Genomic DNA, 13,067 nt, shown 5'->3' on the forward strand with positions numbered 1-13,067 from the left:
AAGGCCTTGTTCAAGTCCTGCAGAACCTGCGCCAGGAAGAGGGTCCATGTTGATGACCAGCATGTGGACTGTATCTACCCTAAACATGAGGCAAAAGATTGCAAAATTTGCCGCACCTTCCCTACTAAGACTCTTAGGGATAGGGAGGCAAGAGTGCTGTTATGGCTTAAGTCCTCTTTGGCTGAAGAGGATGACAGAGCCTCAACTTCTAGCAAGAGAGCTAGGTCTCATAGGTCTCATGACAGGTCTTCAAGTGAGGGGAAAAAACGCCATAAATCTTCCCACTCTACTTCTGGCTCTTCTCAGAGGACTCCTCTCATTTCCTCTGAATCAGCACACTCTCCTCAGGACTCTTGTCTCAAGGACTCTAAAAAGTCATCTTCGAAAACAGTGAGTAAAAGCCTTTCAAAATCTCTGGCTTTCCCTCCTTCGTCGACGATTTCTGTCACTTCTTCTGCTCCTTCGTTGACGGAAACTATCTCGACCATGCCTGTCACCTCTCCTATTCTGTCGACGAGGATTACTATCCTGTCAAAGAAGCCCGTCGATGAAGCCAGCGTCGAAATCCATATCGACGACGTTGCCGTCGACGAAGCCTCCATAGTCGATGAGAGAAGTGTCGATGAGGATACAGTCCACCTCGTCGACGAGCGTCCCGTCGACGAAGCTCCTGTCAACGTCGAGACCGTCGGCGAAGGTCCCGTCGGCGAAGGTCCCGTCGACAACTATCCCGTCGACAACTATCCCGTCGACGACGAGAACTAAAAGCCTGTTGACGACTAAGGTATCAACGGAGAGCCCGTCGATGACCATACCAGGGGATTTGCCTGTTCCGTCTGCAACACCTGCAATGGCGCCCGCTCATTCTACTCCCGTTTCTTCCAGGAGTTTACAACTTAAAACTTTTCAAAGGCATGACTATAGCAATATATCACCGCTTACTCCCTCACATCTCCTGGAAACATATGTGCAGGATGAGGATTGTGAGAAGTTGGCCTGATGTATGATGTCACTAGTTCTAGTGTACACCTTATATCAGTCCAAATACCCTTATGGTGATTGGGAGTAAAGTCAACCTTATAGACCAGCTATCCTAGTGGTAGCATGGACAAGAGCAGTCTTAGGCTAAACTCTGAATGGCATGTGAAGCCAGCTGTGATACCATATATAATCCCTTGAATACCAAACGAAAGGACACCACAACAGATATATATATAAAATAAAGTGTATTTATTCTAGTCAAACCCTCAGCACTCTTTATGAGATTCGAGGTAAGTACAACACAGTCTTATTTAAGCATACATTAAGTCACACAGGTAAGTAATACAGTTAGGCCCTAGGGGCCACGCAAACCATATACTAAGTAAGTGGTATAAGGACCACTGTCACGGAAATAGGATAGGCCTAGGGAATCGCTGGGGCTACACTACACTAGCAACAGTTAGGAAGTGGGAGGCCCACGGGATTCAGGTGCAGAGTGGAAACACTCACGCGTAATGCGTATAGTCGATAGAAATAGTACAGTTTAGATATAAACAGTTTAAGGACACTTCTGAAGCAGCTAGAGAGTCGAGACTCGGAAACTAGACCTTAGGATAGTCACTACCCTTGTGAGCACCGAAGTACCCAAGTTACCTAGCCCACGGGCTGCGGGTGCATAGGTGTGAACTTGCGTCGGGTCTCGTTGTGGACGTCTATGGATGCCTGAAGGAAAGTTGCTGACAGGCAGTCAGTGAAGAGTGTCCGGTGGATCCCAAGGCTGGGATCAGGAAGAGAGGAGACCTGCAAGCAGAAGGGACAGAGTCAAGGTCACTAGCCAGTGACCACGTGGAACCAGGAAGGAACCAGGCAATGTCGTGAAGATTGCAGGTGAAGGTGAAGCTTGTTTGGCTCCTCCAGGGAACGTCGAGGACGACCAGGAGGCGAGCTGTCCCACGAAGGCTCTTGCTGTCGGCGGCGTCGAAGTTGGACTAGGACTCACCAAGCCTTGGCAAGCGGAACCCACGAAGAACGGAGGACTTGCTTCTGGTGCAGACCAGGAAGGTCTGGGGTGCTTCTCTTTTTCAAAGAAGCAGGAGCCAGTCTGGAGGAGCCAAACCAGCGGTGAAGATTTCAGGATGCGTCGTCACAAAGGCCACTAGCCAGCGGGCAAGCAACCGGACAGACGCGGCAAGCAGGAAAATGCAGAAGGGCCCCACGCAGGACTCGTGGAGTGTAGGGGGCTGATCTTCGGTGCAGATGGTGCTTGGGGTTGGGGCTTCTCAATCCCCGGTGCACAACTTCGAGGGTACCTCAGAAGCTGCGCTTGAAGATACTAGCCACTTTTCCCTGGTAGCCGGTCCCACGTCTCTCGTCGCCTCCACGGATCTCAGCTCGGCTGTGGATGTGGATCAGGGTCGGAGAAGTCTGGAAGTCAAGGCTCTGGTCGGGCTCTGCAGTCGGTCCCTCGTAGAACTTTAGCAAAGCAAAGGGTAGTCTCTTGATGGTGCCTGTTTGCACAGGGTAGCCACTCCTTGGCCACAAGGGAGATTCTTCAGTCTTCTTCTTTCGTCGAATGTCGAAGGTCCAGAGTTTCTGTTCAAGTTGCAGGTTCAGGATAATCTAATCTCCTGGGGCTCAGCTACCACTCCTATCCAAATCTGGGGGGCTGGGTTACCTGCTAGGTCACGCCTTATGGGTGGGACCTGGGAGGGGGGTGGTTACACCCCCTTCCCTTTGTCCAGTTTCGCGCCAGGACTGGGGCTGGAGTGCCCCAGCACCGGTTTGAACTGGACTATGCACGGGACACCTTGTGTGCCCCAGGCATGTCTCATTCTATTCATCCCTCCCTGCCCCAATACACTAAGGCCTGTCTGGGGTGGTGCTCGCACCTCCCAAGGCAGGAAACCTATTGTCCAAGCCTCCCTTGCCGGGATCACTCCCAGCAGCAGGAGGTCAGACTCGTGTCTGTGGCAGCAGCATCCATTTTGTAATGCTGGGGCTCTGGTTAACTTTACCTGGGTAAGTAGGTTACAACATGTCTTCTCCCTCTAGAAGGGAGGGATAATATCCTCATCCCCAGAAATGGGATGGGGGTATTATTCCAAAGTGTTAGATACCTTACACGACATGTTTTGATAAAGCCAAACCATAGTTACCATAACCGTTTAAGATTATAAGGCACTTTAAGAGTATATGGTAGGCTATATCATAGAACAGCTATAAGGACATGGTTCCGAAAGCTGCAGACAGGCTCAGCTCATGCTAGAGCACTATCTCACATGTTACCAAGCATTCTGCCTCCAGGATTGTTAAGGCCTGCCATAGGAGTGGCTGATAGGTACACATGTGTCTATATGTAAGTTAGGTATAGGAATACTACACCTAAGCAAGGGGTGATTACACGACCTTGCCCCAGCTGAGTGATCAGCCAGTTGTGTCATAATGGAAGGCCAGGCCAGGGGTGGCATAATACATGCTGCAGCCCCTGGTAGGCCTAGGGTACACCTATGCCCTGGGTACCTAGGGTACACTGTACAGGGGCCAATAAGGTGATCCTATCCAAATGGGTTATGCACCTAAAGTACATAGTATCAATTTAGAGAGAGAACAGCAGGGCTGTGGGTCTGATTAGCAGGCCCACAGCCACATCTAAGTCGAAAACCAGTAAAGCAAAAGCAAAAAGTGGGGGTGAACATAGAAAGCAGACCCTACTCTCCTACAAGGATGATGACTATGAGGATGACGAGGACGAAGGGCCCTTTGAAATAGCTCGCCATCCTTCCGAGTTACACATCAAATGTCAGGATGACGATGATGAGGAGGACGACGATTATCAAGAACAATACTATCAAGAGGACATTGTCGTCCCGCATCATAAGACTTACCATAGACAACCTCGTCAGAGCGAGATGTCCCATCTGCCTCCAACTCGTGATACAAGACCTGCACGCCATGCTCGCAGATTACAGACAGCCTTTTCCCCCACAACCAATCATTCCGCAGGTTCCACCACCTGGGCCGCTTCCGGATCCTTTGCCTTCACCTGATGCTCCTGTTCCAACGCCTCAACTTCCAGATCCTCAACATGACCTGCGTCAGGACTCATCCTCTGAAGAGGAATTTGAAGAGGGTGAACTTCCAGATCCAGCAGATCCTTGGGATTCCTATATTATCCCTATGCCTTTGCCATCCACCCCTCTAACATCTGATTCGCCCCAGAGGATATAGGGGGATTTCATAATCTCATGCAGCGGGCTGCTGCTAGATTTCACTTGCTGGTTACCATTAAACAGTCTGAATGCTTTCTCCATGATTTTAAGGAGGAATCAAGAAAACTCACAATAGCTGTCCCCATCATCGATTACATCTGGAAAGAAGGGGTCAAGATCATGAAAAATCCTGCATCTGTGCCAGCGGTGCTTCCGCGGATAGACCAGAAATACCGTGCTCCGGCCAATAGTCCATCCTGTCTCATTGGCCATCCTAGGCCAGATTCGGTCATTTCACAGGCTGCCCAACAAAGATCTAAAAATCCGGCAGCACCTATTACTACACCGCCGGACAAGGAGGCGCATCGTCTGGATTTAATCGGCAAGAAATTTTCTACAATGGCATCTGCCTCCATCAGAGCAGCTAACTCCCTAGCAATAATAGGGCGTTATGAACGCCAAATGTGGTCAGAAATGGCTGGCCTTATTGAGCTCATTCCGGAGGACAAGAGACAAGACGCTTGAAAATTTTTATTAGAAGGAGAGCGCGCAGCGTCCGAGACCATAGATTGCGCATTGGACATTGTGAATACCAATTTTCGCCAACTGGCTGGTGCAGCTGTACTCGGATGCCAGGGTTGGCTTAAGGCCACCACTTTCAGACCAGAAGTCCAGACAAAGATATTGGATATGGCCTATGATGGCGAATCGTTGTTTGGGAAACACATAGATGAAGCACTCCAAGCAATAAAGACTGATACTGATACCGCAAGATCCTTGGGTTCCTTGCAGTACAAACGCGGAACCTTCAGAGGTGCAAGAGGGCGTGGTTTTTCCTCTAGAGGAGGGTATCCAACCCATTAGAATAGACAGTACCAGCCCCAATATAGACAATCTTATCAGTCATCATACAGGCAATCCAACACGTCTGGTTTCTCTCGTCAAGTCGGACGAAAAAGGCCGCAAAATCAAGGACGAGACACCAACAGGAAGCAGTGATCTCTGCAGGGCGCCTTCCACTCCTCTTCCCCTCCCTGTGGGTTTCAGCATTTGTGGACAAGTGGCAGGAAATTAGATCGGACCAATGGGTTCTAGACCTTGTAAACAACAGTCATACCTTGGAGTTTGTCACCAAGCCACCCACCACTCCACCCAAGGGACCCCCTCCCCCTCGTCTTCACTTATTATTCACAGAAGCTTTAACGATGCTCCTCAAGAATGCAATCAAGAAGGTTCCCTCAATTCAAAAGGGGACGGGTTTCTATTCCCGCTTTTTTCTCATCAAAAAGAAATCAGGAGAATGGCGTCTGATCTAAGACCTTCGCAACCTGAACAGATTCCTCAAGAAGCAAGGATTTCGCATGGTCACACTGACAGAAATTCTAGGTTGTCTCAACGAGGGAGATTTTCTGGATTCTCTGGATATGGAAGACGCTTACTTTCACATCCCAATACATCCGAAGCATCGCAAGTATCTTTGCTTCACTGTGGCTTGCGCCCATTATCAGTTCAAAGTGCTCCCGTTTGGGCTAAAATCGGCTCCAAGGATCTTTACAAAGTGCCTAGCTCCTGTGGCAGCAGCATTACGATCCCGGGGAATCCAAGTATTCCCGTATTTGGACGATTGGTTACTCAAAGGTCCTTCGGAAAGCGCAGTCAAGATTGCTGTGACAACGTCTGTTCCACTCTCTGGGACTGTGAACAGGAGCAAATCTCAGTTACGCCCGATGCAGGTCCTTACATTTCTCGGAGCTATGCTGGATACCGTCCAGTGCAGGGCATTCTTATCTCACGAACGGCAGGTTCGTCTTCAAAAGCTGGCAATCCTGTTTTCTAGAAGAAAGTCAGTTTCTGTCCGCATGTTTGCGTCACTCCTGGGGATGTGCTCTTCCGCAATAAATCTCGTCCCTTTGGCAAGACATCGGATGAGACCCCTGCAAGAGGAGCTACACCTTCAGTGGCAACAGGCTGTGGGTTCCTTCGACGTCACACCACGCATGAAAAGCGCTCTGCGTTGGTGGTCCCAGATGCCCAACCTAGCAGAAGGACTCGCTTTCATACAGGAGGTTCCAGATTTTGTCCTCACTACGGATGCCTCTATGGAAGGATGGGGAGGTCATCAAGATTTACAGATACAGGGGAAGTGGTCTCCAGAGTACAAGAAACAACACATCAACAGCCTAGAATTGCGAGCAATTTTCCTATCCCTGCAAGCTTTCCTTCCAAGGATTGCAGGTTCTTCGGTACTGGTTCGGACCGACAATACCACCAGCATGTTTTACGTGAACAAGCAAGGAGGGACAAGATTAACAACTCTATCCAGAGAGGCTCAGGAGTTGTGGGAATGGGTCACACTCCACAACTTAACCCTCAGAGCAGAACATGTCAGAGGTCTCTACAATACACTAGCGGACACGCTCAGCAGGTCCCAATCGGACTGCCACGAATGGGAGCTAGAGCAGGCTCAAGTGCTCAGGGTATTCAGAGCTTGGTGCAAGCCGGCACTGGATTTGTTCGCAACCAAAGACCACAAGAAATGGACGTTATTACGCCAGCAGATACCCTCAACAGGGGTCAAAGGGGAATGCCCTGTCCATGCGATGGTCAGGGATTTGTGTTTACGTTTTTCCCCCCTGATACCTCTAATCCCGAGAGTCATACGCAAGATGAAGTTGGAGGGCTGCCTTCTCATCCTGATTGCACCCAGATGGCCACGCCAGTACTGGTTTCAAGAGCTTCTGTTATTATCCCAGGACCAGCCGATCCGTCTTCTTCCGACACCCACAATGCTGTCGAGGAACAGAGGTCAGGTGCTCCACCTGGACCCTCAGTCTCTACATTTACACGCATGGCTCCTGTTTTCTTAGAATTCAAGGACCTGGACATCCCTCAGGACTGTCGGGACATATTGACAAAATCACGAGCTCACAGCACGGTTAAAACTTACCGTCTAAAATGGAGACGTTTTTGCTGTTGGTGCGAAGCTAACCACGTTCACCCGGTGGAAGCTCCTGCGGAACAGATCCTTCCTTATTTGTTACATCTGGCAAGATCTGGACTCTCTCTTAGGTCAAAGTCCATTTAGCCGCACTTTCCAGATTCAGAAAGGGTGCTCATCTTCCTTCTCTGTGTTCATCCTCTTTAATCAAGCAATTCATGAAAGGACTTTTCCGGGAGTTTCCTCCGATCAGGCTTCCTCCACCGGAGTGGTAACTCAAACCGGTCTTAATGCAATTAATGAAACATCCATTTGAGCCTATCCACAAGGCTGAACTCTAATTCCTCACCTAGAAGGTTGCCGTACTTCTGCCTCTAACGTCAGCTAGAAGAGTGAGTGAAATTCAGGCCTTTACTATAAAGGAACCATTTCTACACTTCACTCTAGACTACGTGCATCTCCGAACTAATCCGACGTTCATACCTAAAGTACCATCACAGTTTCATCTCAATGAACCTGTAAAATTAAGGACTTTCTTTCCAAATCCATCTACTCCAGTGGAACGAGCCTTACATTCTCTTGATATCAAGAGATGTTTAAAATTCTATCTTCACAAAACAAAGAGCCTTAGAAAGTCTGACCAGTTGTTTGTGGCTTATGGCCAAACTACTCTGGGGAATGCAGTTACAAAAACCACTATTGCCAGATGGATAGCATTAACAATCCATTTCTGCCATGACAAAGCTCACAGGCCATTGTTAAGGAAAGCCAAGGCCCATTCCACAAGAACAGTAGCAGCGTCTACAGCATTGTTTGCTGGGGTGACTCTTGAAAATATCAGTCGTGCTGCGACATGGAAGAATGTCCACATGTTCACGAGACATTACTGCCTTCAATCTACGCATCAAGATGATGCAGCAGTCGAACAAGCTGTCCTACGACATCTTTTTCTTTGAGGCCCATTTCCGGTACCTTTTCTGTTTTTCAAATGCTATATATGTATATATATTTTCTCATGACATTGCTACGATAATGACATGTTTGACTTAGAATGTTGTTACAATGCATGTTGCATTTCCCGGTGTATGTTGCATGTTGAATTTTAAGGTTGGTTTTTCTTATACCTCTTGTTAACAAGTTGTGGATGCAATTGGGAGTGTATCAGCACTAGTCTCTCACCATCCGCAAACAACTGTATACTTGGTATACTGCTTGCTACTCTGATTCAGGCATGTGAATCTATGAAAGATACCCCAATACTGGATAAGAAAACAAGTTACTTACCTGTAACTATAGTTATCCAGTATTGGTATCTTTCATAGATTCACATGCACCCACCCTCCTCCCCGTAGAGTCAGTTCTCTATGTTTTGGGACATTTACTTCCCACTTGTGCTAGGAAAATCTGAGGAGAACTGGCTCTGCTGAGAGGGTTCTAGAAGGGTGCTGATGGCTGATTGGTTGGTACCAATTCTTTGGTTCTTTTTGCAGAATGATGTAGATCTAGGCCTTAGGCCTTTTCTTTGGGGCCTACTACTACTACCGCCACTTTTGACACTACTTTTTTATTTACCGTGGTACTCCCGCCTCAGCGATGGGGAATGATTCAGGCATGTGAATCTATGAAAGATACCAATACTGGATAACTGTAGTTACAGGTAAGTAACTTGTTTTCATATGAGTGCTCGTGTTTTCAGTCACCCCTTTCCGCTCCCACCAGTCCCCCATTTGTGTTACAAGTTACGACTTGAAGCTCTGTAGTATAAAGGGTTGCCGCTCCCTTTACACTCACCAGTCACCCCTTCCCCTTACATTTACTCCTACTCTTCTCCCCCCTTTATCTTTCTCCACACACCATGTATATTATTAGACCATGAAACGCAGGGATCCCAGACGCTCATCCTGCCTACCGCCTTCTGCTGAGAATAGCACTGAACCTGTTTTTTTTTTCGTTTTTTTGCCGTATACTATAGCACAAACTCAACCCTAACGTTTGGAGCACTTTACATGAGTAACATTCAAATTACTCAAGGATGCATTAATTTTAGGTCTTTGCTACACAGCACATGCGCTGTGTCTTTGCTCCCTGTGTTGTGTTCCGTGTCCCGCCTTTCCTGCCAAGCAAAAAAAGTGCTATGACATGGCCAGCGGTGGCAGATATGCTACTATACAACATGGCTAAACAACATTCACATTGACACCGCCAATTGCTCTCTCATTGCTGAGACCTATTTGCCAATGCTTGATACCGGGGAGGGAACAGCAAATGGAAAAATGAAAAGTGTGCAACCCTCTACACTGAATAGCTGAATCTACAGAGGACTTCTATTTCGTTCTGCAAACTAAAAATTATCATACCATTTTATTGGTGTGCATGAATAACCCCACATCCTTAGCCAAGGCAGGCTAATGTGGGGTATTGGATGCCAAATCTCACTGCAAGGGCATCCATAGTAAGCTTTCATTGACTACTGGAGGAATTTGCTTAGCCCCCTGTACTTTTGTTTTCTTGAACTGTTCAATGTTTTTCTCTTCTTTATCAAGAATAACTCGACTCTGTTAATACATGAAGTTGTCAAAGAATTATGAAAAGTTGAGTTGTGAATACATAACTAATACCACTATGATGTGTTGAATAATAATTGAGGCCATTTTCAACAGATTTCTTCTTGCTCATTCAGGTTTACGGTATGCTGTTTAACTTTTAGTGCTTCGCTACTTTTGCAATTTTAGAAGTAATCTAATTTATTGTTTTTCATTTCATAGCAAATGTACAGTGTGGTACCTATTAAAGATATTCGGAATCTTTACGTCACATTTCCCATCCCAGACCTGCAGAAATATTACAAATCGAATCCTGGCCATTACCTTGGCCATTTAATAGGACACGAGGGTCCTGGAAGTCTTTTGTCAGAACTCAAATCAAAAGGTATGCATGCTGTTCATATTCCTGTTGTTGAAATAAAAAGTAACCCTTGAAGCCTCTCTGTATTTTGTTGTGAAGCCCCAGTGTTCCACAAGAAAATAAATGTAAATTAAATGAATTGATTTAATTCAGAGCATAAGGAATACTTAATATAAACTGAATGGGAAGATCAAGAAATCTGGGTATGCTGTGAAAATGCGTTGCGTATAACCTCCTAGTAAGAGGGTGCCAGAATCTACATTAACCACAATAAATGAAAAGGTTGCATACACAACAATGTGAGTGGTTTTTCATTTCTTTTTGGGTTCATACATTGATTCTTTTGTGATGATTCAAGCTCCATAGCCTAAACAAAGGCTGCTCCATCCAAAACTATGGTATAATTCTGTCTGGGATTTCTTCTTAGTGATTCGGAACTATTTGACAGTAGTATGTGTAATTCTATAGACTTGATTTTGAATGTCACTGTTTAGGCTTTTCTTTTGCCCTTAAATTGTATTGTCCTTACATTAATGAAGTCTTACTTCTCAGATACCTCCAAATATATCCCGTGTTGTGTTTGCTTCATTTACCCCAATCAGTGATGAGATGTTCTTGTAATATGCCAATGTGCAAGTAAAATGAATTGATATGTTAGTAGAAAGATTTTGATAGCTTGCTTTCATAATATCTATTTCTATTTTTAAATACCGGATGTCATCTTCTTCAACATAAAACTCTCTTGAGCTACATTCTTTTGGTGTGCATTTACAGCTGACCTGAGTGTGCCTATTTGTTTACTGTTTGGTATAGTGCTACTTACCAAATGGTGACTTGAGGGAGCACGGAACACCTCGGTTGGGCAATTTGTTCTTAGGGGAAACTGTCATATTTTCAAGTGATTTTGAAAAACCAAATTGGTCAGTGATGTTCCTTAAGGCAAGTGAAAAAGTGTTGCATAGGCTTATGGTCATGCCACCAAATAAATCCTTTTATTCAAGGGGTCTGGCTGCAAGAGGTATTTTTAGCGTAATAACCATGGTATCCTTTCCAAGGTAGTAGAGGGTTATGGAAAATCTAGGGTGCAGAGGATCTGCCCTTGGTGCTATCTTGATACCATCATTACATAGAAGCATCAAGTTGTCAGAAAGGAAAGAGTTCAGTGTTTGAGTACTCTGGTAGGTTGATTTAATCCCATGCCATAGGGGGAAACACAGGTCCTGGATATTTGAGGTTGGCAATAGTGTTTATGTTGAATCTCTTTGAACGCCTCCTCCTCCAGCCATTCAAGGACATCTGCTTTCCAGTTGCATCATCCTGCTACTCAGTGTACCCATCACCATATCTGCTTAACTGGAATACAGAGGACACCCCACCAAAATATTTTTTCATTGAAGGTTAACTTGGCATTTTCAGTGAGCCAGTTATAAAGCCTCATGCTCACTGCATCAGACGTTGCACGAGAAGGGAAACCAAGTGCATAAGCTGGTGCAGTGATTAAATGCTAAAACACATTGATTATACCTATGATGGGATTTTGTGATTTTTACCAAATATTGTATATGTTTGGGCCAGCGGCACCAGTACTAAATAAATGAATGTGTAGAGCTTTTTACTACTTTCTCAAAGGTAGAGATATGAACTAGAGAGAATGTACCTGAGAAGCAAGTAGTCAGGCATTAAACCCCTTAGCCAAACAAGACCTTAACTCCAACATATACCTAGGAGAGTTCCGTAAACTATTTGACAACATTGACAGGCACTATAGTGTAACTGTTTAATTTCTTCTTTCATACAAAATAATTTACACTAGTATGGAAGAGACTGATATTCTGGTCACACTTCAACCAGTCAAGGTTACTATACTTTGCACCAACTTTCTATGTATGTTGGGACAGGGATGTCTCTTGCATAGTAAATGGATGTCTACCCCGAACATGACTTTGGTTGGGGTATCCTGGCTTCTGTTGGCCTAGCTGATGTATTACTCTACTGTGTGCACTGATGCCTAAGCCTGCCCCTGCTGAATTCAAACTCCTTAACCTGTAATGTGATCTCTGCACTGACATCAGACTATTGCCCATGTCCTGAGATATTGACATGAAGGGATGTGATCAGCATACCAATTTTTATGGATTTTTATTACTAAACAGACATTTTTCCTGACCCAGGAGGAGCGTTGCCTCCAGGATCCACTCTTGTAGAGTTCCACTTAGATGTAACACACAGACCCTTGCATGTGTCAAGTGTGTGTGTGCGTGCACACGTGCACTTGCAAGGTACATATTGTACCAAGACCCTCTGTTGTGGTGTGAGTATGATTGCTCTGCACAGTGAGATCCATTTTGGACCATCCCAGGTTTTGTATGGCACAAGAAGGAGGATGGTATAGAACTTCCCCAGACAGTGAAAGTTTACTGTCTCCATTCCTGGAGCTGAAGGGAGGAGATCCAAGCACTGAAGTGTGGGAAGATAGAGTGCGTGCTATTTTTTAGAAATTCTATGAGGACCTTTGTTGAATGAGAATCAGAATTAATCTTTTCAGAGCACTGCCATTTTCAGAGCACTGACATTTGGGTGATGGTGGGAGTGACTGAGCATGGTGTAGAATACCTAGGCGTTTCTGACTCTTATCTTATTTAGGCAAGACAGATGACTGCTATGAGCACACTTCATTGTACCTGTGTTTTGAATAATTCTACTTCAAGCCAGCATCATTGTTCTGTATTAGGGGATCTCTGTGTATAGTCATAATCTAGTGAATAGTCCCGCCCATGTGCGTGGACCCCGGAGCAATAAAAAATAATCTCTAAAGGTGACAAATCATGCAGACCTGCATACACCTTTAAGAGAGAATTTAATTTAAAGACAGATAATGCAGCCTATACACACAGGCTACACTGTCCAGTACTTCAACTAGAATTCCACCAACATCCACAAACAGCACTGCCTGTCCAGCTTTCCTCCACATAGGAAAAAACCCTGCCTCTACCAGCAAAAGCCTCTGGAATGATAGAGAGGAAGGAGTGGACAGA

General features: G+C 45.7%; 1 protein-coding gene across 4 annotated transcripts in view; it reads left to right on the forward strand.

The window, feature by feature from the left end:
• Nucleotides 1-13,067, forward strand: part of IDE (insulin degrading enzyme) — a 1,118,175-nt gene that overhangs the window by 277,583 nt on the left and 827,525 nt on the right. For all 4 annotated transcript variants that reach the window (XM_085606153.1, XM_085606152.1, XM_085606150.1 and 1 more), the window contains exon 7: nucleotides 9,894-10,056. In XM_085606153.1, coding sequence (XP_085462279.1) covers nucleotides 9,894-10,056 — 163 coding nt within the window. The remainder of the gene's footprint in view (nucleotides 1-9,893; nucleotides 10,057-13,067) is intronic.

Source organism: Triturus cristatus, chromosome 1_2 (assembly GCF_964204655.1).
Source record: "Triturus cristatus chromosome 1_2, aTriCri1.1, whole genome shotgun sequence".
Taxonomy (NCBI): Eukaryota; Metazoa; Chordata; class Amphibia; order Caudata; family Salamandridae; genus Triturus; species Triturus cristatus.